Source organism: Myotis lucifugus, unplaced genomic scaffold (assembly GCF_000147115.1).
Source record: "Myotis lucifugus unplaced genomic scaffold, Myoluc2.0 scaffold_66, whole genome shotgun sequence".
NCBI lineage: Eukaryota > Metazoa > Chordata > Mammalia > Chiroptera > Vespertilionidae > Myotis > Myotis lucifugus.
Genome location: NW_005871114.1, coordinates 5,300,908 through 5,328,340, shown reverse-complemented (window position 1 = coordinate 5,328,340; position 27,433 = coordinate 5,300,908). Strand labels below are relative to the sequence as shown.

At 38.4% G+C, this 27,433-nt stretch overlaps 1 protein-coding gene across 1 annotated transcript in view; it reads left to right on the top strand.

The window, feature by feature from the left end:
- The window catches only part of BTAF1 (B-TFIID TATA-box binding protein associated factor 1), a 105,940-nt gene that overhangs the window by 4,843 nt on the left and 73,664 nt on the right, over nucleotides 1–27,433 (top strand). Inside the window, 3 exon segments of the mRNA XM_023754837.1 lie at nucleotides 15,688–15,811; nucleotides 19,536–19,650; nucleotides 22,256–22,402. Coding sequence (XP_023610605.1) covers nucleotides 15,688–15,811; nucleotides 19,536–19,650; nucleotides 22,256–22,402 — 386 coding nt within the window.

The following is a 27,433-nucleotide window of genomic DNA, read 5'->3' as shown; positions in this document are numbered from 1 at the left end:
CCGAGAAGGGAGCGGTTCCCGTTGTCACTGGGCTCGGGCGCCTTCTTCCACGGACCACGGATTCGCCCCTCAGTCTGCGGGGCTTTGGGCGCAGGTTCCTCCTCGTGAATGGTTCAGAACATGTGTGTGTGTGTGTGTGTGTGTGTGTGTGTGTGTGTATGTAATTGACTTATTGCCACGATAGAGCTAGCTTTTCTCTTTCCTCGCCGCGTTTCTCATGTCTGGTTTCTCTTCCCTCTTTCAGTTCGAGGAGAGCCTTTTATCTCCGTGTCTTAAGGCTGCTCCCTAACCTCCATTTCACGGGAAAACTTGGTAGGAACGCTCCGGGATGGGGCAATTAGGGTACCAGGATCTAAGCGAGCTGCTAATTACGTGAACATTTTATAGTTACGGCTTTAGAGATAAGTTTTTTTTCCTGAGGACTTTTTTTTTTTTTAACATTACAGTAGAATTTACCTTCTGTGTAGCAGTACACATTCAGTCGTCAGCGTGGTAATCTTGGGCAAATGATCGTATTAGTACCGTTTTCCTTAGCTAAAGCGCGAAAGGCATATCACAGATGTGAAATTATTTAAAAATGTGTGTTGCCTGTCAACAGGACCGCCTAGGGCAGTGGTCGGCCAACTCATTAGTCAACAGAGCCAAATACCAACAGTACAACGATTGAAATTTCTTTTGAGAGCCAAATTTTTTGAACTTAAACTATATTGGTAGGTACACTGTTATTAACTTAATTAGGTACTCCTAAGGCTTAGGAAGAGCCACACTCAAGAGGCCAAAGAGCCACATGTGGCTCGCGAGCCGCAGTTTGCCGACCACGGGCCTAGGGGGAACGGTAGGAAAACCATCATATTTGCATGCCTTTCCTGCAGCACGGTAGGATGGTGGGGAAACTTTCCGTCGGATGTTTGATTGTAGTGGGTCTGTGTACATGTGAGTAGGGGACAGCCCCTGGGACGACAGCTAGGAGTTAGCCAGTTTCTTAGAGTTCATGAAGCCCGTTTTCATGAGAATTGGGTCCTTCTACCACATAGAGCAGCGGTTCTCAACCTGTGGGTGGCGACCCCTTTGGGGGTCGAACGACCCTTTCACAGGGGTCACCTAAGACCATCGGAAAACACATATATAATTACATACTGTTTTTGTGATTAATCACTATGCTTTAATTATGTTCAATTTGTAACAATGAAATTGGGGGTCACCACAACATGAGGAACTGCATTAAAGGGTCGCGGCATTAGGAAGGTTGAGAACCACTGACATAGACGGAAGGAAAAATGATAGTTGAGAAAACGAATAGTTTTCATTATTCTTTTTCATAATTAATTGAACATGGTCCTTGAACACTCACCGTGCTCCAGCTGTATCTGTTTTCCAAGAGAAAGGATCACCCATCCCTCACAGACTCCCCAGGTAACTGATGAAATCGTGTGTGGGAGAAGCCCGAGGGGAGTTGGGTGAAGGGGGTTGCTAGGTACCTGGAGTTATGGGGCATCTACTTTCTATTTCATCGATTAACTGAACCCATTCAGTGTGAGGAAATTCTTATTTTGTGATACATAAAACTGCCTTGAGAGAACACAAGTGGTACTTTCGATTTTTGCAAATGCAGAACGTTACAAGACTGTGCAAGTTCTCGCCTTTTTAATGTGTTACCTTCCATATAAATACATATGTGCATTATAAATACATTGATACATAAGCTTAGTATGATATTTGTCTACCAGGTGATAACAGTATGTAAGGGAATGAGTTGTTCTTGAAGTTCCTTTCTTAGAGCTAAGTGTATTTTCACAGTATTGGATATGGTTTTATAGAGTCAAAATGAAAGTGATTAAAAAAGAGACTAATCTGCTTGACCAGAAGGTTAGGGCACCTACATTTCTGAAGGAATGAGTGGGTTTCGAGAGATACTGCCTTTTGTTCCTGACGTTGGATTTCAGCGGGTAGTGAGATTCTTTCTTATTCATCTTGTCAAAATTCTATTAAATTCTACTTTTTAAAAAGCCTGTCATGGTTTTATGAAAGAGCTACTCCTGTGCTTATTTTTGTAATATAATAGGTTAAAAGAAAACACTTTTGAGACTCTTGTGTTTTGGGGATACTGTCAGTTCTTGCCTTTTTCATCTGCAGATTCACTCTAAATTGCAAACTTTAATTTCAAGCTGGCCTTCTCCATGCACTAAGCAAAGTTTCTCTATTAACTAATTATCTTTTTTCTCCTGTTACTGTATGCATGTGAAATACGGACTCATTTTATTTTTTTATTTTACTTTACGGACTCATTTTAATCTTATTTCATACAGAGTAGGTGGGAGATAGTTCAAGAGATAAAAAGCCTATTTGCCAGAATTAAATCAGAAATGTTTTTTGCTCTGTTTATATCAATGCACATAACTGAAAAGAAACTGTAATAATGCTTTTAGGACCTGTAAATATTTCCAGCAGAAAGGTAAGCAGTAAGTTGGTACCATCCTCATTCCCTCAGTTGCCAGATTCAGAAATTTGGGATAATATTTGACTTCTCCCTCTCTCTTTTCCCCCTATCTAGCAGGTTACCAAACCCAATGTCATCAGTTCTACCTTTCTAATCTTTTTCTGGTCAGTTTTTCTTTCCATACCAGTTACCACAATTCTGCTTCATATCACCGTCATCTCTAATCCAAGACACTTGGAACAGCAACCAGTTGATTTTCTTGCCTCCCATGGCAGCTCTTTCTAACATATTCTTTACTTCAGCCATGTCATTTGCTAATATACACATTTTAATATTGTCATTTTTCTGCTTAAACCCCAATAGTTTTCTAATGACATGGGATAAAGTCCAAATTTCTCAACAAACATATCTTTCCAGGTCTTTTGTGATCTGATTACTGCTTCACGTTTTTAGCTTCATCTTGTGTCAAGTTCTGTGTCTCTCTCACTTCCTTTCTCCCCTTTCCAAATTTGTGTTCTCACCTCCTAATCTTTATTTCTAGAACATTTCTTTCTTGTGTCCCACCCCTAAGTCTGACTAATTCCAACCTTATATTCTGGGTCTAAGGCAATATGTCAGTTTGTTCAGGAAGCTTCTCTGGCCTTTACTTCATCTGAGCTTTTTGCACCAATGTGTTCTTCTGTCAATCATAATATTTATCACTAGTGACCCAGTGCACGGATTCGTGCACATTGAAAGGAAATTAATTAGAAGGTGGCTTACAGGGCAGGGCCAGACACGCTTTGGAGCCAACCTCCCATAGTCCCTCCAGCAGGTAGGGTCCCTGGGCCTGGCCTGTGGGGATCGAGCCTAAACCGGCTCTCCGACATCCCCCTAGAGGTCCTGGAGTGCGAGAGGGCACTCTGCAAAGTTGCTGTTGTACAGGGTGTGGAATGCAATCTGCAGTAAACCAGATTCGGGGCCGACAGTGCCCCGGCAACAACATAACTCACGGCCCAAGGTGGAATTGCATGGCCCTGTGAGGAATCGGGCTCCCTCCTCTCTGGTTTCAGGGTGCGTCACCCAAGAACCGCCACTGCCAAGTCACTGCAGCTCGGCAGCTCCTGCGTTGAGCAACTGCCCCCCGGTGGTCAGTGCCCATCATAGCAACCAATCATTCCGCAGTTTGGTCGATTTGCATATTAGCCTTTTATTATATAGGATACTTTGTGAGACAAGGGAATATGTTTGATCTTTCTATCCCTTGCAGGAGGTCCTGGCTCCTACTAGGTGCTCAGTACATTTTTTTTAAATGAGTGATTTTTGTTTCTTGTTTTAATACTTGTCATGATTTACTGTAATTTATATATAGTAAAATATTTCCAGTGTTTTCCAGTGAGTGCTTCTGAGTTTAGCTACACTATTTTTTTCTTCAGGAATATTGGCTAGGCTTATAACTTAACATAATAAATATTATTAGAATTATTTTTTTATATATTTTTAAATTGAATTTTAGAGAGAGAGAGAGAGAGAGAAAGAGAGAGGGAGGAAGGGAGACAGATAGAGAGATAGAAATATTGATGAGAGAGGAACATCATCAATCGGCTGCCTCTTGCATGGCCCCCCCACTGGGGATTGAGTCGTAACCCGGGCATGTGCCCTGACTGGAAATCGAACTGGAAACCTTTTGGTTCCTGGTTTGATGCTCAACTCCTGAGCCACACTAGCTGGGCTAGAGTTATTTTTAAAAGTTTATAATTGGTACAATTCTGTGATAATGTGGCATTTTAGAATGCAAATTGGCTATTACTGCATTTTGAATGATCAAATTTTTTAGACCCTGGTTATAGTTTTATAAAGGCCTATAGATTTATTATACTTTGAATTGTAAGACTGTGACGAAATGCACATGGGTGAGTTAAATTTCACAAAAACAACACCCACCACAAACTTTGGGACCCAAAACTGCAAGTACAATTATAGCATTTTGTTCTCCCTTCAGCAGCACATACACGATGGTAGCATTTGAAGTTCTCCATAAAATGCAGTGAAATATTACTGAAAAATAATTCCTTTTGACCCTTAATAAATAATTGTTAAGGAGTATATAAATGTAGGAGTAGAGAACAAAGTTACCCTTTACATGTGAATGCTGGAAAATAAGCTAAGCTCACTCACTAGCTACTTGACTTGCTCCTACAAAACCAGCCTCAGCAAAAAGACAAATTAGTATATATTACTGCTTTTCGTGTTGCTTTCAGACAATTTATATTACAATTGTTAAATCTTTGAATTCTGCTGTTTTATTTTGTGATCCTTTCTCTAGTACAGTGATTCTCAACCTTCTGGCCCTTTAAATGCAGTTCCTCATGTTGTGACCCAATCATAAAATTATTTTCGTTGCTATTTCATAACTGTAATGTTGCTACTGTTATGAATCGTAATGTAAATATCTGATATGCAGGATGGTCTTAGGCGACCCCTGTGAAAGGGTTGTTCAACCGCCAAAGGGGTCGTGACCCACAGGTTGAGAACCGTTGCTCTAGTATCACCTGTCACTACCTAGTTGGGGTAGTTTTAGAAGAATTGTTAAGGAGTATTATGCTCATTACAGAAGATGGTGAATCTGTAACTGTTGGGCTCGATGGCTTAATACAGATTTTTAAAAATATATTTTATTGATTTTTTACAGAGAGGAAGAGAGAGGGATAGAGAGTTAGAAACATTGATCAGCTGCCTCCTGCACACCCCCTACTGGGGATATGCCCGCAACCAAGGTACATGCCCTTGACCGGAATCGAACCTGGGACCCTTCAGTCCGCAGGCCGACGCTCTATCCACTAAGCCAAACTGGTCAGGGCAGAGATTTGTTTTTTAAAGATTGTTTTTGATGCCTTTGCCTGTTTTGCCACAATTGAATCAGCTGACTGTTGTTTTACATTGACTAGTTAATATGAACAGTTTTTCCTTGATCATATAGAGAAAATTTTTAAATATAGAGAATTTTTCCTCAGTGTTATAAGCTAAACAAAATGAGGTTCATGTCTAAAATGTCTAGACAGTAATTATGATTTGACTACATTAGAAGCTACATCTTACATCTGTGACATATACCTTTGCATTTGAAAATGATGCAGTGTTCAGAAAGGATTCAGGAAAAAATCGGAACATATCCTGTTATGAAAGAAACAAATTGCTACATATGAACAAAACTTTGCTTAGTTTTGTTAATTCTCTCTGCACTGCTGATACTTCGGAGAAACATTGTTTCAACAGATCTGTTCTGCCAAGTAAAAGGAAGTTTCTTGATGTGGGGGAAGTTCCAGTGGATCCTTCCTAGTGACAGGGGAAATGCTAAAATGATCTTAATTATCTATAGGACAGCATATGTTTCTTGTATTTGCTAAGCCTATTCCTCTTTTACTACAAATTTTAATTCATTATAGGATTGACAGAAGGGACTATTATGAATTACATACAGTGGGTGCTTCATATCTGCAGGTTCTATATCTGTGGATTCAAGCAATCATGGATCTGGATTAAAAATATTTGGGGGAAAGAAGTTACATTGTTGTTGATGTGTACTATGTAGTTAGGCCTACAATGGTTGCATCTGTACTGAACATGTACAGACTCTTGTCATCCCCTAAACCAGAGGTGAGGAACCTTTTTTCTGCCATGGGCCATTTGGATATTTATATCATTTGCTTAATATAATTTATTGAATATAAATTTATGTTGCTATGAAAAAAGCGCCTGGATTTATTGAATTTCTAGTGTCGCCTGTGGTTGCCTTGGCAGGGGCAGACCAAATGATTTTGTGGGCTTTATATGGCTCCACCCCTGCCCTAAACAATACAGTGTAACAACTATTTACATAGCATTTGCATTGTATTTGGTATTATACGTAATCTAGAAATGATTTAAACTACAGTAAGTCCTCACTTAACATTGTTGATGGATCCTAAGACTTTAAGGGAAACAACTTATAATGAAACCATTTTACCATATGCTAACTGGTATAAACAAGAGTTAATTTCCTGTGGCATCTCATCATCTCATCAACATTATAATAAAACAACCTTAAACAAAATGATGTTATTTGAGGACCTGCTATATATGGGATGATATATGTAGGTTATATGCAAATACTATGCCATCTTTTATCTTCTATATATATAAAAGGCTAATATGCAAAGTGTCCCCTTGGGAGTTCGACCAGGAGACCGGGAGTTCAATCGCTCGCTATAACATGTGCTGACCACCAGGGGGTGGCGTGGAATGAAGGAAGGCAGCCGGGGAAGGAAGGCCCCAGCTGGCAGCCGGAAGGCCCCAACTGGCCCTGGTTGCTGGCCAGGCCTAGGGACCCTACCTGTGCACGAATTTCGTGCACTGGGCCTCTTTTATATAAGGGACTTGAGCATCCAGAGATTTGGATATACATGGAGAAAATGTATAATCATTATTGATGTTTCTATCATTCTTTTACCTTTCTCTCTGAAATCAGTAAAAATATTTTTAAAAAGTTTATTAAAAAAACAAAAATAAGCCCTGACCGGTTTGGCTCGGTGGATGGAGCGTCGGCCTGCGGACTGAAGGGTCCCGGGTTCGATTCCGGTCAAGGGCATGTACCTTGGTTGCGGGCACATCCCCAGTGGGAGATATGCAGGAGGCAGCTGATCGATGTTTCTCTCTCATCGATGTTTCCGGCTCTCTGTCCCTCTCCCTTCCTCTCTGTGGAAGATCAATAGACTATATTAAAAAAAAAAAATAAATGAATAAATAAAATAAAATCATACAAAAGGCAATAGGCTATTAGGTAGGGATAGAGATTAGGAAAAAATGTCCTGAAGGAGAAAACATAACTTTGTTGTATTTAAAAATATATATATCGCTATTGATTTTTAGAGAGAGAGGAAGGGAGAGGAGATTGAGAAACATTGATACGAGGGCAAAAAATCAATCGACTACCTCCTGCACACCCCCTACCCTGGATTGAGTCTGAAACTTATGCACATGCTCTGACCCAGATTCAACCAGAGGCCTCTTGGTGCCCAGGATGACACCATCTGAGTCACACCGGTGTATGTATATATACCTAAGCATTCATTTAACAAGTATTTGCAGAATGCTTTCTATATTCTAGGTACTGGAGATACAACAAAGAACAGAAATGGAGTCCCCATTCCCAGGGAGTTTATGTTCTAGTGTGGTTGTGGGGGAAATACAATTTATCTAGCATGCACCTGGCTGTGCCCCTGGCTTTGGTGTGGTTTCACATCTTCATATTCACCCTTGTGTTCTACGTGGTATCTTAAATTAATCTACATCCTTGTTTAAAGAGCATAACATTAACATAGTTTCAAATTACCCATAGTTTGAATTAGAAGATTTATGCTTTAAAACACCAGGCTAGAGAATTTTTTGGAAATTTTTTTCTTTTGACTGTAACTTTCTTAATGATAATATGTGGGACTTAGGACAGTGTTCATGTTAGATATTTATTTTCTTACCTTATTCCCTATATAATAAAGAAAAGTGAAAATTTAAATAATTTCTGTTTTAAATTTTAATGTAATTTTTTGCTAATTGTAATAAATACCTAACAAAATGGACAGAATTGACTGATCATTCTCTTAGTTAAGGTTACAAAGCCATTCTTGTGAGGTATTCTGTCGGTTGACCTTCCACAATTTTTCAGAGATTAAGTTTATTCTGAGAATATTGAGATTGGAAGTAGATTAAGGAAGTTATATTTTATACCTTTTTTCTTTCATCTTCAACTGGCTTAAGAGTGGAAATGCAACATATACCTGTTTATTAATGATGGAATAGTAATCTAGGGCATAGTAATAATATCTAGGAGTGGACAAAAGTGGTTTATAGTTGTGAGTATGCAAAACACAGTTTATTCTTGTATTATTATTTATTAATTAATATTTATTTGTATTGCAACTGTAAGCCTACTTTAGCCCACCCTGTATGACTTCTTTCAGTTTCTTTTTATGTCTTTATGAGGTATCATAATGCAGAGAGCTGAAAAGAAGAGGGATTAGATTGCAGCTGCCAGTATAAATTCTATAAACTTCTTGTACTCTTTCCTTTTCCTAGGTAGTCTTTAGAACAGTTGCCTGAAATCACAAGTAGGTAAACAAAACATGAATCCTGTCTTGAGTAGTTATCTCTCTGAATTAAAACCCAAATTGAAAACGGGCCAGATTTCTTATCATCAGTAGATTCCTAAGTAGTGGATATTGTCAAATATAATTACCTTAGGTTTTATTTAAATTATTCTTCTATCTTCTTTGGTACCTTTTATACAGTTGACATCTGTTACCTCTTTCTTCTCCATCTGTCTATCTTCAGAGAATGAAGAATGGCATTTTTTTCTACTAGCTTTTCTGCAAGAGAAGGTTTAGCTGAAAGAAGTATTGTGGTAAGTACTGTGTTCCTCAATCAGCCCTTCTTTTAACTTCCTTTTTCTTCTGACCACCTAGCTTCATTCAGGACCTCTACCTCACCAGGGCCCTGTGTGCCCTCCAACATAATACTGACCCTGTCTCAAGCCTTTGCCCCTCTCCCATCAGTTCACTATACCAGCCTTTTCCATTGTGGCCTGGCCCTGATGCTTACCCTGCTTGCCTTATAGCTGTCTACCGTGGGGTAACAGATCAGACTGCCCTCTTGTCAGATCCTGGTCTGCATCTCTTTGTTCTGCCTTTTATGTGGTGTCTAATCTGCTGTCCTGGAGAGAGGAATGGAGAACTCCAAAAGAGACTGTGAGTCAAGAGGACCAAGGAAGCATCTTGTGTCTCCATTCCTCTGTTCAGGGAGACATGTTTATTTACCACCAGGTAGAAGATGTGAGAATAAACGGACCTAGAACTGGATGAGTGAGCTAATCTGCTACTCTTAGGGCAGTTGGCTATTGGAGGAGCACAGGTGACATGACATGGCATTGGGATAAAAGGCTTTGCAGAAAAGAGAGGCAGGAGTAACTGTGTGGCTGAGACAGATCAGCATTAAGTTAGGAGTTGGTCTTTGGGCAGCTTGTGGTTCTGATGAAGCTAGGTAGCAGGGGACTAAAGGAAAGTTTAGGAAGGGTGGAAATTATTAAAGGAATACAGTGCCTACTGCATGGTCTCTTTCAGCTTGCTGTTTGGAGCAGACATAAGTGCCTTGATGTTCAGAATGCTGAAGTACTGTTATGCTAATCTCTTCATTAATTGAAATATTATCTTACCATCAGTTCTGTTATTTTAATAATTTGTTTTTATGTAATACGTCTGTTGTAAATTAAGGTTGTTTCTCAAAGGAAGCAAAAAAAAATTTAATATAGCACACTTTTTTTTTGCTTAAAAATGGTGCCTAAATTTGTTCCCAAGAAATTTGAACTTTCTTTATAATTTTAATCACAGTAAGCACCAACTACTCAACTACATTTAAATACTGTGCAGAGACACTGTGCAAAGTATTGTGGGGGAGCGGGGCAAAAAGAATCATCAAAGGAGGTGAAGCCTAATGAGCATAAAGACATCATGTGACAACTCAATGTAAGAGATGCCACAAAGCAAAGCATAATAAATACCAAAATGGCCATTTAAGATGAGAATTCATGTGGATTTCGGAAGAGGAAATAATCTCTATGGTTTAGTAGTTTGAAATGGTTTCAAAGGGTAAACAACTTTAAATCTTTTTTTAAAAAATATATTTTTTAGTGATTTCAGAGAGGAAGGGGGGAGAGGGAGAGAGAGAGAGAGAGAGAGAAACATCAATGATGAGAGAGAATCATTGATTGGCGGCTGCCTTCTGCACATCCCCTACTGAGGATCGAGCCCGCAACCTGGTCATGTGCCCTTGACTGGAATCGAACCTGGGACCCTTCAGTCTGCAGGCCGATGCTCTATCCACTGAGCCAAACCAACTAGGGCACAACTTTAAATCTTGATGGATGGGAGCTAGCTGAAGAATTGAACCCAGAAAAGGCATTCTAAGTGGAAGAAACAGTATAGACAAAGTTATAAACACCAAAAAGGTTCATGTTTGGGAGAGACTTTTTTGTTTTTGATTGCTATCTGATAGGCAAGGGCGAGCCATTAAAAAGTTTAGAATGAGGTAGTCATTTGACCAAAGGGTGCTTAAGGAAGTAAATCTGGCAAATAATATCACATCAGTATGAGATGATGCTTACCAGGCAGTTGAAAGTGTGGCACTAGAGCTTCCAGATGGGCCAGAGTTAGGGACTATTTGTACTATTATAGTTTTAACAAATAATATAGTTTCCTAAGGGAGAAACTGGTGAGAGATGAGCAGCCAAGGATGGAATCTGGGAGAATGTTCATATTAAATGTGTTAAGAATAGGGAAACCAAGGAAAGAATTGAGTTCAAAGAAGAACAGGGTAATAAAATATGAAAATTTAGAAAAGAAAGTATTTTAAGGAGTATTTGCTGATGTCAGATGTCATAGAAGAGTCAAGAAAATTGGATTTAAAAAAAATTGGATTTGGATCTTACAAGTTCATTGGTGACTTTCAGGTATGCTATTTCAGTAGTAGAGAAGGATTAGAAACGTGACTGATAAAAATTAAATTGTATGAGGAGGAAATAAAAGAGGTGTTTTTAAGCACTGGTTCAAGATACTAATAGAGAGGATAAGTATAAAGACCAATCTTTAGAGGTAGTTAAGAGAGAACTTGAGATCATTTGTGTTCCATATCCTGGAGATCTGTCTATGCAGTGAAGTAGCTCTTTTAAAAAAAAAAAAAAATTGATTTCAGAGAGGAAGGAAGAGGGGGAGAGAGATAGAAACATCAGTGATGAGAGAGAATCATTGATTGGCTGCCTTCTGCAAGCCCCCTATAGGGGATCGAGCCCATAACCCAGGCATGATCTCCTGGTTCATAGGTTGATCTTCAACCACTGAGCATCACTGGCAGGGTGTCTGCTCCTTTTTAAGGAATAGGGAATGGTAATTGGGGTTTGAAGAATGTGGAAATGATTGGGGAAAATTTTGAAAACTGAATTTTCTTTCAACTTTTTACACATGGATTTATAAACAGGTTAGTATTGCCACTTAGAGTGTTCATTTTGTGGTCAGCTTTGCTGAAACTCCATATGGAAAAGGAATTATGAAGTCGTTAAAATCTTTGCAGATGTCTAAGGCTTTGCAGATGTCTAAGGAATTTGACATCAGGTGTCAAAGATATGAAAAACATTATATAAGAAAAAATACAAAGCCCTAACTAGTTTGGCTCAGTGGATAGAGCGTCGGCCTGCGGACTGAAAGGCCCCAGGTTCGATTCCGGTCAAGGGCATGTACCTTGGTTGCAGGCAAATCCCCAGTTGGGGGTGTGCAGAAGGCAGCTAATCGATGTTTCTCTCTCATCGATGTTTCTAACTCTCTATCCCTCTTCCTTCCTCTCTGTGAAAAATCAATAAAATATATTTAAAAAAAAAAAAAGAAAAAATACAAAAATGTTGCAATGATGTGATGCTGTAAAATACAGCCAAAATATCTAGTTTTACCTCCAAAATAAGAGGTTAAGCAAAGTGAGCTTCCCTAAGTCCTCTAATAAGTGACAGAAGTAGGACCTTTAAAGCTTCTCTAATTTCCAGTCTTGTTTTTCATTTTATCACTGTTTCCTATAGGAAAGTGCTGAATCTTTGTGAACTATACCTATATTGAAGAAACATCCTATATAATAAAAGCCTACTATGCTAAGTGTCCGGTCATCCATTCAACCAGTCAAAGTGTAATATGCTAATGATATGCTGAGGCTGCTCATCCTCTCGCTATGATGTGCACTAACCACCAGGGGGCAGACAGTTGACCGGTCGACCAGTTGCTATGATGTGCATTGACCACCAGGGGGCAGATGCTCTGACTGGTAGGTTAGCTTGCTGGTAGGGTCCAGCCAATCGGGACTGAGCGAGATGGGCCGGACATGTCCTGGAGCCCTCCCGTGGTCCCTCATGGGCTGGCCAACCTCCTGCGTCCCTCCCCGGCCGCGATCGTGCACTGGTGGGGTCCCTTGGCCTGGCCTGTGCCCTCTCGCAATCCAGGACCCCTCGGGATGTCAGAGAGCCGTTTCGGCCTGATCCTGCAGGCCAGGCTGAGGGACCCCACTGGTGCATGAATTCGTGCACTGGGCCTCTAGTATTGTTATAAAGAATACATGAGTACATGCAGCAATCTCTATATATAAAAGCCTAGGCGACCATTCGACCAGTAGCTATGATGTGCACAGCCACCGGGGGGCAGATGCTCAATGCAGGGGCATGGAAACATGGAACAGATTGATGAATCTCAGGGGGGAGGGCGGGAGGAGATTAACCAAAGATCTTATATGCATACTAGAGGCATGCACCGGTGGGGACCCTCTGCCTGGCCTGTGGGGATCGGGCCAAAACTGGCAGTCCCACATCCCCTGAGGTGTCCTGGATTGTGAGAGGGAGCAGGCCAGGCCAAGGGACCCCACCGGTGCATGAATCTGCACTGGGCCTTCTAGTACAATTATACGTCCATTGTAGCATAAATTTGATCTAAAACTAATACATTTTTTATAGTAAAACATTTAATTTTTGATAATTTTGCCTGCCATAGAATATAGAAGACTTAAATGAATATTTGTCTTGCCCTAGCCGGTTTGGCTTAGTGGAATAGAGTGTTGGCCTGCGGACTGGAGGGTCCCGGGTTCGATTCTGGTCAAGGGCACATGCCCCGGTTGCAGGCTCGATCCCCAGTAGGGGGCGTGCAGGAGGCAACCAATCAATGATTCTCTCTTTTTTTTAAAAAAATATATTTTATTAATTTTTTACAGAGAGGAAGGGAGAGGGATAGAGAGTTAGAAACATCAATGAGAGAGAAACACCGATCAGCCGCCTCCTGCACACTCCCCACTGGGGATGTGCCGGCAACCAAGGTACATGCCCCTGACCGGAATCGAACCCGGGACCCTTGAGTCCGCAGGCCGATGCTCTATCCACTGAGCCAAACCGGCCTGGGCAATGATTCTCTTCATTGATGTTTCTATCTCTCCCCTTCTCCCTTCCTCTCTGAAATAAAAAATATATTTAAAAACAAAAACAATAAATGAATATTTGTCTTGATACTTACAGGAAGTAGTTTGTAGATGTTTAGATTTTCTTTTCAATGAGCATAGACATTCAAAAATTATATTGTCATGGCAATGTACAGATTATTTGTTGGTTCAGAGAGGGTTGTTATAAACTTTAACATTGTAACCACTTTTAAAGATGAAAATAAAGGGGATTCTGAGAGTTATGTATGGAATGTATGTGGGAAATCACTTTCTGGGGACGGAGTCTGGGGTCCAACTTAGTCTTAGAACTTTTTAAGAATACCAGTTGTCAGAAAAAATTTTTTTCCTTTTCTTTTGTCCCTTTGTCCCACTATCTCCCTGAGTCACTTCACCAAATCCTGTAGCAAAACTGATAAATAAATGGGTAAAGACAAATATTTAGATAGCATTGAATGAATAAGATGGGACATGTCTGTATAAAGTAAGTTAATTTTTGCATGTCCTATAAAAATTTCTTTATCATCATTCAGTGTGCCATTCACTATATAGGAACAAAACTGTGATGTATTACTCTTTTTTCTTTATGTTACGGCTTAAATTGCCTCAAATGTTTGTCCTTCTTACACATCCTTAACTATAAAATTTTAACCTTGCCCCTTAGTGTTGTTCTGAAGCAGTTGAAAAGTTTTCAAAGTACCCTTAAACCTCTTGACTGAAAAAGACCTATTTTAGTTATATATTTCTTACCAGTTATAATGATTTTGTACTTATTAGTGACTAGCTAGCTTGAAAAACTAGCAGAAAAGAAAGAAAAAGAAAAACCCTGCCCATTTCATTCCCCCCTCAGAGGTTTATCCTTATAAAAGATTTTCAGAACTTTGTTTTTTAACTTTTTAGCTCTATATAAAAGAAAAATAATCCCAGAAGTAAAATATGAGCCTCTCTACAGTTTATTATTATTTTTTATATCTAATATATTTAACTTTAAAAGAAATCTTTATTGTTGAAAGTATTACATATGTCCCCCTTTTTCCCCCATTGACACCCCCCCCCCTCACCACTTCACTGTCTGTGTTCATGGGTTATGCATATATGCATACAAGGTCTTTGTTTGATTACCTCCCCCCACCTCCCCTCCCCCACCTTCCCTCTGAGATTCCACACTTTGTTCCATGCTTCCATGTCTCTGGATCCATTCTGAGGATATGTTTGTTTGATTTTTAAAGAGAGAAGAAGGTGGAAGGGGGAGGGGGCGCAGGGAAGGGAGAAACATCAATAGGTTGCCTCCTATGCACCCACAACCTAGGCATATGGCCTGACAGGGAATTGAACCCATCACCTTTTTTGGGGGGGTGTATAGGATGATGCTCCAACAATTGAGCCATCCGGCCAAGGTAAACTTATCTTGTAACATTTCCTCACCAGTTCTTCCCATTTCTTGTAACAACATCTTCATTTTCTAAGATTCAGAGTCTCAGAATCTTTTTATTTCCTTAACATTTATTTCACTTAATTACTATACCATGTGTGATTTACTTCAGCATTTCTCTCAACCTCTTTTTAGTCTTGCCATGATTATAGTTCAGGTTTGCACTTTTAGCCTTAAGTTATCTAAAAGGTTCCTTCCATTTTATTTTATGCTTCAAACTGTTGCCAGAGTAATCTTTCTAAAACATAGCTCCAGTCTCATCACTTTCTTAATTCAAGACCTTCATGGTTGAACTACACATTCAAAGATCTCCACATTAGAGCTCTATAACTACTTCTGTCTCCCACTGTTATCTTACAGTTAAGCTACTAGTCACTTCTCTAAGTAGTCTTCCTTTTCTTATTGCCTTGGTGGTATTATTTCTTCCAGGTGTCTCTCCCCCTTCCCTTTTACCACCTCATCCCCACCAGTATTGAAATCTTATTTTCTACCATTATGGTCTTTCTCATACACCATTTCTTTTACAAAGCCTTTTCAGTATTACACAGTTGGGGAAATAGTATTTGTTTTCTCTGTCCTACTCTTTAAAATACTTTGTATGTTTTTTCTGACATGTATCTTACTGTATTCTATATTCTACTTATTTGTATATTTGCCTTGCCATAGCAAGTTGCTTGAGAGTAGAGAGTCCCCTGCAGCTTTAGCATAGGTCTTTGTTCACAGATGCTCAGTACATTTATTAACTCATACATATGAGAAAACACATTTCAGAATAACCATTGTATTTTTGGCATTTTAGGCTTGACCGTCTTTTTATCTTACTGGATACTGGCACTACTCCAGTTACAAGAAAAGCTGCTGCACAGCAACTTGGAGAAGTGGTAAAGCTTCATCCCCATGAACTACATAATCTCTTATCTAAAGTAAGAATGCTTTTTTTTTTAAAAATTATAATACAATTGTGAAAATTTGTCCATAGATAACAAAAGTAAAGACAGAAATTGTCTTATTTTATTTTAGTGACAGCTTGTGGTCTTCAAATTCCATTAAATATCTTAACATTTTTCAAATATTTTTAGATTTTTGCTATTTATAATGTATTTTGTTTGTTGCAAGATTTAAAGTATTTTTGTTTTGTTTTTGCATCAAGTTTAATTGTTTAAGGGATGTGACAACATAAAATTTTTTACCTGTGGCACAAATTTGAATCTGACCCAATTTGGTAATGAACTAAGTTGTTAATCTAGTTTGTTGGTGGTCTAACTTGTTTTTAATGGCTAATAATTATATCACAGTTGGCAGTCTTAAAATGGACAAGTACTCATGGGCATGATTAAAATATATGAGAACCTAGCTGTGATTATATTCTTAGTAAGTGGAGGCTTTCTGCTTTGTTGGATCACTGTTTTCATAATGCTAGCCTAAGTTCTTTCCTCAAGCAATGACTGTACTTTCACTGAACTCTGGGCTTGTGGAAGTATGTCTGTATGATAGTAAGCAGCAAATTCCATATGTTTAATTCTCTGGCATGCAGAGTAAAAACAAGAGTGCTTTGGGGGGAGGAAGAATAGGGAATAGGTTGAGGGAGGGGCAATATGATAAGCCCAGACATTCGAAACCCCATGATGCCTCTCTTCCCACTGATCTTATCCCTTTTTTCATTTTCATTTGTTCCTCCCTGATTCTTATCAGTAGGAGTTATAAGCCCCTTGTTGATATATATAAATCTGTACTATGTGGTTCCTACCATAAGGGTTAACAGTGACTCAGTGACTCTCTTTCCAGTGTATTCCCTGCTTAGATACTACCATTTCTAACCAAGATGTAGATGGAGAGACAGTGATTTGACATCTACAGGTCCCATGTTCTCACAATGGAGAAGGATGCATATTAGGCAATATTACACTCATGTGTAAGGTGGAGGGATAGGGAAGCATACCCACTTCCTCTCATCCCAAGGGAAGAGAGGACTGAATGAGCTGAAACTGGAAACAAAGAACAAGACTAATCTATGCTGAATTGAGAAAAAGTTTCCAGCCTTCCAAGTGAGTTCTGGTCTTCATAACTGAGACCCCAGCATACTGGCTGCCATCAAATAATTCCAAAAGAGGCAAAGTTTGTTTTTAGCACCTTCTTACCTCCTACTCTCTCATCTCTCCCTTCAGTGTTTTCTTGTTGCCTTTCAGTTTTGTTTTTAAAACAGCTTTATTGAAATAGAATTTACATATAATACAGTTCATCCATGTAGAGTATGCAGTTCAATGATGTTTAAAATTATATTCACAGATATGTGCAACCATCACCGAAATCTAATTTTAAAACATTTTTATCTCCCCCAAAAGAAGCCTCATTCCCATTAGCAGTCTTTCTTCATCACTCCCTCTCTCATTCTCAGTCCTAGGCAACCACTGATTTAGTTTCTGTCTACAGATTTGCATATTCTGAACATTTTATATAGTTGTGTGACATTTTGTGAGTGGTTTCTTGTACTTAAAATAATATTTTATATTTTCATGGTTCTTTCATATTGTAGCATGTCTCATTACCTCCTTCCTTTTTATTGCTGAATAATATTCCATTGTATAGATATGGATATACCATATGGATATACCTTATTATCTATTCATCAGTTGATGGACATTTGGGTTGTTTCTACTTTTCGGCCTATGATGAAAATGCTGCTATGAAAAGCCATGTGCAAGTTTTTGTGTGGTTGCATGTTTTCCTTTCCCTTGGATATATGCCTGGAGTACAATTGCTGGATCCTGAGGAACTGCCAGACTGTTTTCCAAACTGGCTGCACCGTTTTACATTCCCAACAACAGTGTATGAGAGATCTGATTTCTCAACATCCTTGCCAGAACTTATTAACTGACTTTGATTATATACATACTAGTGAGTGTAAAGTAATATCTCATTGTACTTTTAATGGGTTTTCTGATGACTAGTGATGTTGAACATCTTTTCATGTGTTTATTGGCTATTTGTTTATCTTTTATGGAGAACAGTCAGATCCTTTGCCTGTTTTTAAAGTGAGATATTTGTTATTTTATTATTGAGTTGTTAAGATTTTTTTATATACTTTGTATACAAGCCCCTTATCAGGTATTTGATATGTTCTTCCAGTCTGTTGGATATTTTTTCACTTACTTGATGGTGTCCTTGAAGCACGAAAGTTATTACTTTTGATGAAGTCCATTTTTTTTTTTTAAACATCACGTGCAAAAAACAACAACACTTGTGCTTTTGGGGTCATATCTAAGTAACCCTTGCCTAACCCAGTGTCACAAAGATTTACCCCTATGTTTTAAGAATTTAATAGTTTTTAGCTCTTACTTTTAGATTTATGGCCCATTTGAGTTAATTTTTGTGTATGGTGTGAGGTAGGGTTCAAAATCATTATTTTGTTGCCCCAGCACCATTTGTTAATAAAAACTCTTTATCCATTGAATTGTCTTGGCACTCTTGTTGAAAATCAGTTGATCATAGACACATAGTATTGTTTCTGGGCTCTTAATTATTATTATTACTTTTATTTGATTTTAGAGAGAGGAAGGGAAAGAGAAACATCAGTTTGTTCTTCCACTTATTTATGCATTCATTGGTTGCTTCTTGTATGTGCCCTAACTGGAGATCAAACCTGCAACCTTGGCATATCAGGGACAATGCTCTAACCTAGCAGTCACCAACCGGTGGTCCGCGGACCACTGGTGGTCTGTGAGGTCTGAAAGGTTGGCGACCACTGCTCTAACCAACTGAGCTTCTGGGCCAGGGCCTGGACTCTTAATTCTATTCCATTAATCTAGTTAACTGTTCTTTCACCAGTATCACACTGTCTTGGTAATTGTTGCTTTATAGAAAGTTTTGAAATCAAGAAATGTGAATCTATCAATTTTATTCTTTTCAAAATTGTTTGGTTATTCTGAGTTCCTTGCATTTCCATTTAAATTTTAGGACCAACTTGTTCATTTCTGTAAAAAGTCAACTGAGATTTTGAAGAATTTTGTTGAATCTAGATCAATTTAGGGAGTATTAACTATCTTAACAATATTGATTCTTTCAATCCATGATCATGAGGTATTTTTCTGTTTATTTAGATCTTATTTAATTTCTATCAAAAATATTTTGAATTTTTGTGATTTTCAGTATTCAAGTATTGTACTTCTTTTCTTAAATTTATTCTTAAGTATTTTATAATTTCTGATGTTATTTAAATGGAATTATTTTCTTAATTTTATTTTCAGGTTGTTTATTGAAAGTTTATAGGAACACTTTCCATTGATTTTTACATACTGATTTTATCTCTTGCAATCTTACTGACCTCATTCTTTCTGCTAGATTTTTATAACTTTTTGCATTAAATAAGACTTAATATACACTTTGCTTTTTAGCAGGTTAAAAGCTATGTTATTTTTCAAATGTACTTAAGTCTTCATTTATTAAAAATTCTTTTTAAGGTGTAGTGATTCATGTGAATGATATAATCTTACAAAAGATTTTAATAATTTCAAGATGTTGTATATAAATTTGATGGCTGCTAAATTAAAATACATTAATAACATGTAAATTTGTATTTCTCTTTTCTGGCTACCTTGAAAAAACAACATTTTCTGGTATATAACTGTTTTTGTTTTATCATTTTTTAAGGTGCTAACATACTTAAGGAGTACAAATTGGGATACTCGGATAGCAGCAGGACAAGCTGTTGAAGCTATAGTGAAAAATGTACCTGAGTGGAATCCAGTGCCAAGAACCAAACAAGGTGCTTTTAAGTGGAAAACCTATTTGTAGTAAAACACCTAACTGTAGAATTAACTAAACTATACATTTTATACTTTAATAATTTTAAGTCTTAATTTTTATGCTTTTAGATGTAGCCTTATCAAAAAATGACATTGAATAAGGTGATTTTCATATGCTTTAAAAAAGACTACTAAACAAATGTTTTCATATTTATTTTTTTAAATTATTAATTCTAGGCTGGCAGGTGTGGCTCAGTGGTTGAGCGTCAACCTCTGAACCAGGAGGTCATGATTCGATTCGTGGTCAGGGCACATACCCGGGTTGCAGGCTTGATCCCCAGCATGGGCATGCAGGAGGCAGCTGATCAATGATTCTCTCTCATCATTGATGTTTCTATCTCTCTCTCCCTTCCTCTCTGAAGTAAATAAGAATATTCTTAAGAAAATAAATTATTCTACAGTATGCTTGACTTACAGAGATTATTACTTCCCTGAAGGAATTTATGTCCTAAAAAATAAAATTAAATCAATACAAAGTAAATCTTTGAAGCAGTAGTCTATTTATTTTGTTGGTGGAAGAATAGTGTAATTATTTTCTAAATTTAATCACAATTATGTGTGGCTATTTGGATGGTTATGCCTAGTTTTTTGTTGTTTTAATTTTTATTTATTGATTTTAGAGAGAGAGAGGAAGGGGAAGAGAGAGAAAGAAACTTCGATTTGTTGTTCCATGTATTTATACATTTATTGGTTGATTTTTGTATGTGCCCTGACCGGGATGCTTAGTTTTTTAATGTGTCCTTTAGATGCCTTATAGTGGAAATTATTTTCTGACTTCCTGAAATAATAATTAAAAATGATTGTATGCTTTTAAAAATGTGTAAAGATGCAAATTTTAATTGAGTGAAAATTTAATATGGTGCAAGTGGGTTTCATTTTCAAGTCACTTTGATAATATCACTTTTATTATAAGTTTCAGTTATCTAAAATTTTTGCTTTAATTTGCTGGCACATATTATTTTCAGTGATTATGTTAATTTGTCTTTTCTGTAATCAAATGAAATATATAACCAAAAGAAGTTATAACTTGTTTTTAGAAAAGAGCTTTTTCTTTTTCAGGTTATTAGCCCTGATTATTTTGGTATATAGAGATGGTAGAACTCAGATTCTTTTTTACAAAACTTATTAGTTACACTGGCATTAATATTTATAGTAAGATTGCTTATCATCACTAGAAAACTTAAAATATGTGTAGCAGTTCTCTTTAAGTGAAGCAATTATGCTTTGTTTATGGATGAATTATATACAGATGCCAGCTCAACAAACCAATGGACAATTAACAATATATAAAATTTATAAAGGCATACCTTTTTGGAAAGGATACAGAACATTTTGAAGTTATTTTTAGGCCTCAGATATAATTTTAGCAATTTAACAGTGGATTATAATTAGTTTCTTTTTTTAAAAAATTTAAATTCTTTATTGTTGAAAGTATTACATATGTCTCCTTTTTCCCCTACTGACCTCTCCACGGCCGCTCCTGCCCCATAGCACATGCCCTCATCCCCCTACTGTCTGTGTCCATTGGTTATGCTTATATGCATGCATACAAGTGCTTTGGTTGATCACTCCCTGCCCCCAACCTCCCCTGCCTTCCCTCTGAGGTTTGACTGTCTGTTCGATGCTTCTGTATCTCTGGTAGCTTCATATTTTGAGAAGTGAGTGCTATTGAATAAGTAGTTGCTTTGTGTTCCAGATATTACTCAGTTATAGGGAGGAATAATGCTTACTAGTTTTAGTTATATGAATATGTTTATGAATATAAACATATATGAATAGCACTATAATAAACTCATTGTTACCTTGGTATTTTTATTTTAGCTTTTTTTTAAAAAAATATTTTTATTGATTTCAGAGAGGAAGGGAGAGGGAAAGAGAGACATTAATGATGAGAGAATCATTGATTGGCTGCCTCCTGCATGCTCCATACTGGGGATCGAGCCCACAACCTGGGCATATGCCCTGACCGGGAATCAAACCGTGACCTTCTGGTTCATAGGTTGACCCTCAACCACTGAGTCACAATGGCTGGGTCACCTTGGTATTTAAAAAAAATTTTTTTTCCTTTATTGATTAAGATATTATAAATGTGCCCTTATCCCCCCGTTGCCCCCCTACCCCCCCCCCCACTCATGCCCCTCACCCCTGGTGTCTGTATCCATTGGTTATGCTTATATGCATGCATACAAATCCTTTGGTTGCTCTCTCCCCTACCTTGGTATTTATTTTTTTTAAATTTAATAGTAAGCGGAGACAGCATGATATTTATTATACATATTTCAACATAAAGGGGATGCATTTTTTCATATAACATTGTGCTTTTGTAGCAAAAAACAGCTATACATACGTCCCCTAACATTCTGATAGTTTGTAGGAGGGGAGCCACCGACTAAATAGTTTGTTTATTCATAAATAAGAGCTGATCATAAGTAAATCCACAGTAGCTTTTCTACTTCCCCTTTTACTTTTCTTAAAATATTACCCATCCACCACAAGTAATGCTGTTTTCTTTCATTTTACATTTTGGCTATGTGATCAAATTAAATATTTTTAAACTTTATCTAGAACCTACTTCAGAAAGTGCTATGGAAGATTCATCTACTACAGATCGATTGAATTTTGACAGATTTGATATATGTAGATTGTTACAACATGGGGCGTCACTATTGGGATCTGCTGGTGCAGAATTTGAAGTACAAGATGAAAAATCAGGTATGTAGTAGTTCTACAGAAGAAAGTCTGAAACATGTGTGTTCAAACTAATTTATCACTTGATATGCTTTAAGTATTTAAACAATTGGATCTATTCTTTCTGGTGACCAAGCAAAAACTAAAAATGAAAAATAAATTGTGGCTAGGTAATTATGCCATTATCTTTAAACTTACAGAATCTATCTGGATATAAAATAAATGTTTTGGCCATTCAAGATTGATGCCTTGAGTGGAAAAAACCTTGATGTTTTTAATGGATTTGTAAGTAAATAAATTGTTTTTTTGGACTAAAACCAAAACAGAACTGTGTTTTGTTGCTAAATAAAGTAATCGTTAGTCAAAGTATATCTATCCAGCTAAGTTAATGAAATGCTCTTTAATTTGTACATATTAAAAAAATTTTAAGTACCCATTCCCTCTTCCATATATGATTTCTTTTGGAAATATAGTTTAATTATTTTTAGAGAAAATTCGGAAAATTTGCTCAAGTTCCAGAAAAGCAATAGTTTTTCTAATAAGGGAGGTAGAAACTTTTCAACTTGAAAAAATTCTCTAAACAGAAAGTATACTAATCTTACTAAGGTACCCATGAACATTATCGGAGATCTTTGTCCCTAATCCAGGAATAAAAGTACACTAAAAAAAAAAAATGTGTTTGGGTCTTACCCCAGAGATGATTCCGATTTAATAGATCTCTGGAGAGCTCTAGGAAATTGTATTTAAAAGAAAAAACTGCACTTGTGACTCTGATATGTAACCAGGATTGGAAACCCCGGAACTCAGTTTTAAATGCTGGTATGTCACAGCATGCTTATTTAAAACCCTAAAATTGGGTTTTCTTTAAATGTCTGTTCATCTTTGTTTGTCTGATGTATGTGATGAACACATCCATGATTAGTTTAGGTGCTGGTCTTAGTTTCCTTTGCAGTTATGTAGGTTATTTTTCCCAGTAACTTTCCTTGGAACAAGAGGACTAATTTGGGGCCTACTATTTTTCCTTCTGGATAGAGGAAAATTTTTAAAAAGTAGCTTTATTGAGTCATAATTCACATTTTATACAATTTACTCATTTTAAAACTATATAAGTGAGTGGTTTTTGGTATATTCACAGATAGGTGCAGTCAATTTTAGAATATTTTCATTACCTCAGGAAGAAACTCCATATCCTTTAGCTAACACCGTTTTACCCCCTACTTTGTTTCCTCACCTTTCTAACCCTGAGTGACTTTTTGTCTCTATAGGTTTGTCTATTCTGGACATTTATTGTAAATTGAATCATAAATATATGGTCTTTGTGACTGGCTTCGTTTACTTAGCAGCATGTTTCCAAGGTTTATCCATATTGTAGCATATATCAGTATTTCTTTTTTGTTTGTTTGTTAATCCTCACCCAAATATACTAGTATTTTTCCATTGAATTTTTTTTTTTTTTTAGAGAGAGTGGGACAGAAGAAGGGATAGGGAGGGACAGAGTGGGGGAAGAAAGATAGACAGGGAGAGAGAAACATCGATGTGAAAGAGACACATCTGTTGGGTGCCTCCTACATGCACTCTGCTGGGGATCGAACCTGCAACCCAACTATGTGCTCTTGACTGGGAATGGAACCCAAAATCCTTTGGTGCACAGGCGGACACTCTAACCACGAAGCAACATGAGCCAAGGCTGCTGCTTTTTTTAAAAAATACGTTTTTATTGATTTCAGAGAGGAAGGGAGAGGGAGAAGAGAGAAACATCAGTGATGAGTGAGAATTGTTGATTGGCTGCCTCCTGCATGCCCATACTGGTGATCTATCCCACAACCTGGGCATGTGCTCTGACTGGGAATCAAACCGTGACCTCTTGGTTCATAGGTTGACGCTCAACCACTGAGCCATGCCAGCTGGGCTGGGGCTTTGTTTTAAAATAGTTTTTATTACTGTTATAGGATGTATTCATTTTTTAATTGTGGTAGATAACGTAAAATTTATCATCTTACCCATTTTTAACTGTACATACTGTTCAGTAATATTAAGTTCATTCATATTGTCATGCGGCCAGTCTCCAGAACTCTTTCATCTTAAAATACTGAAACTTTATACCCATTAAACAATTTCCATTACTCCCCCTTCCCCAGCCCCTGGCAACCACTATTCTATTTTTTGTCTTTATGAATTTGAACACTCTAGGTATTTCATGTAAGTGGAATCATACAGTATTTGTCCTTTTTAATAATTGTTTTATATTTTTCTATATATATATTTTTAGATATTTTTATTGATTTCAGAGAGGAAGAAAGAGGGAGAGAGAGAAACATCAATGATGAGAACATTGATCGGCTGCCTCCTGCACACCCCCACTTGGGAATCAAGTCCATAATTCGGGCTTGAGCCCTTGAATGGAATCAAACCTGGGATCCTTCAGTCTGCAGGCCAGTGCTCTGTCCACTGAGCCAAACTGGCTAGGGCGTTTCTCCATGTTCTTGACAAAACTTGTTATTAACTGACTTTGATTAATATCCATACTAGGGAGTGAAGTGCTATCTTGTAGTTTTGATTTGCATTTTCCTGATGACTAATAATCATATTGGACATCTTTCATGTGTTTATTGACCATTTGTATATTGTTGGAGAACTGCCTATTCCGATCCTTTGCCCATGTTTTTATTTTACACTAGGGGCCCAGTGCACGAATTCATGCATCTTGAAAGGAACTGTGGGCTGCGAGGCTGCGGTAGGCACAGGGGCAGGTCTTGGCCCATCCTCCACGCCCCTGCCCGGCCCCTCCCACTGCGGCCCCCGGTTCCCTGTCTCCTGGCAGCCCTGCTCCCGCTGCTCCCATATGCGCTGACAGCACCAGTCCTGCTCATACCCGCTGATGGTGCGGAGCGATTGGGGCCGGTGCCAGCAATGGGTGTGAGCAGTGTCGTTGCCGTCAGTAGATGTGAGTGGAGGCTGCTGCCCTGATCGCCCCTCAGGAGCAGGGGGAGGTGGAGAATCCCCCAGGGGTGATCAGGGCCAGCAGCTGCCACTCGCACCCGCTGATGGCGCCGAGTGATCGGAACTGGCGCCAGGCACCGGCAATGGGTACGAGCGGCGGCTGTGGTGCCGGCTGCGGGTGTGAGCGGGGCCGGCGCTGGCAGCAGGTGTGAACACCGGGCAGGACCGTGGTGCGCGGGAGCAAAGTATTTTCAGTAACCACCAGAGGCTTGCCCCAAAGAGCGACTGGTGCCCAGCCTTGGTCTGGTGGCCCCACTCACCTGCTCCACTCTCTCGCCTCGACTAACTCCCGCCATGTTTGGCATACGCCCCCTGGTGGTCAGCGTACCTTGTAGCGATTGGTTGCTTGGTGGTTCCTTCGTTCGATCTATTTGCATATTAGCCTTTTTAAAAAAAATATATTGATTTTTTACAGAGAGGAAGGGAGAGGGAGAGGGATACAGAGTTAGAAACATCGATGAGAGAGAAACATCGATTCAGCCGCCTTCTGCACGCCCCCCACTGGGGACGTGCCCGCAACCCAGGTACATGCCCTTGACCAGAATCGAACCTGGGACCCTTCAGTCCGCAGGCCGATGCTCTATCCCCTGAGCCAAACCGGTTAGGGCCATATTAGCCTTTTTTATATAGGATTTTTATTTATTTTAAAATCTTTATTGTGGTAAGTATTACATATGTCCCCTTTTTTTCTCCCCATTGACTCCTTCTAGTCCATCCCCATCCCTGACCCCACGCCTTCACCCCACTATTGTCAGTGTCCATAGGTTATGTATATATGTATGCAAGTTCCTTGGTTGATCTTTTCCCACCCACCCACTCATGTCCGTCATCCCTCTGAGATTTGACAGTCTGTTCCATGCTACTGTGTCTCTGGATCTATTTCGTTCAACAGTTTATTTTGTTCATTAGATTCCACATATGAATGAGATCATGTGATACTTGTCTTTCTCTGATTGCCTTATTTCGCTTAGCATAATACTCTCCAGGTCCCTCCATGCTGTCTCAAAGGGTAAGAGATCCTTCTTTTTCACTGCTGCATAGTATTACATGGTATAAATGTGCCACAGCTTTTTTTATCCACTCATCTACTTATGGGCACTTGGGCTGCTTCCAGATCTTAGTTATTGTAAATTATGCTGCTATGAACATAGGGGTGCATACATTCTTTCTGATTGGTGTTTCAGGTCTCTTAGGATATACTAGAAGTGGGATCAATGGGTGAAATGGCAGTTCCGTGTTTAATTTTTTGAGGAAACTCCATACTGTTTTCCATAATGGCTGCAACAGTTTGCATTCCTACCAGCAGTGTACTAGGGTACCCCTTTCTCCACATCCTCGCCATCACTTGTCATTTGTTGATATGTTGATGGTAGCCATTCTGACAGGTATGAGGTGATACCTCTTTGTCGTTTTAATTTGCATCTCTCCTTTGCCCATTTTTATTTTATTTATTTATTAATTTATTCTTTATTGATTAAGGTATTACATATGTGTCCTTATCCCTCTTTTGCCCCCCCCCCCCCCAACCCACCCCCACTCATGCCCTCACCCCTCTGTTGTCTGTGTCCATTGGTTAGGCTTATATGCATGCATACAAGTCTTTTGGTTGAACTCTCCCCCTTACCCCCACCCTCCCCTACTTTCCCTCTGAGGTTTGACGGTCTGATCGATGCTTCTCTGTCTCTGGATCCGTTTTTGTTCATCAGTTTATGTTGTTCATTGTATTCCACAAATGAGTGAGATCATGTGATATTTATCTTTCTCTGACTGGCTTATTTCACTTAGCATAATGCTCTCCAGTTCCATTCATGCTATTGCAAGTGGTAAGAATTCTTTCTTTTTTACCGCAGTGTAGTATTCCATTGTATAGATGTACCTCCTTTGCCCATGTTTAAGTGGAATATTGTTCTTTTATTACTGAGTTGTAAGATATATATTCTAGATACAAACCTTTTGTTTGATATATGATTTACTAACATCTTTTATTTTGTGGGTAGTGTTTTCACTTTCATGATAGTATCCTTTGAAGCACAAAAGTTACTAATTTTGAACAAT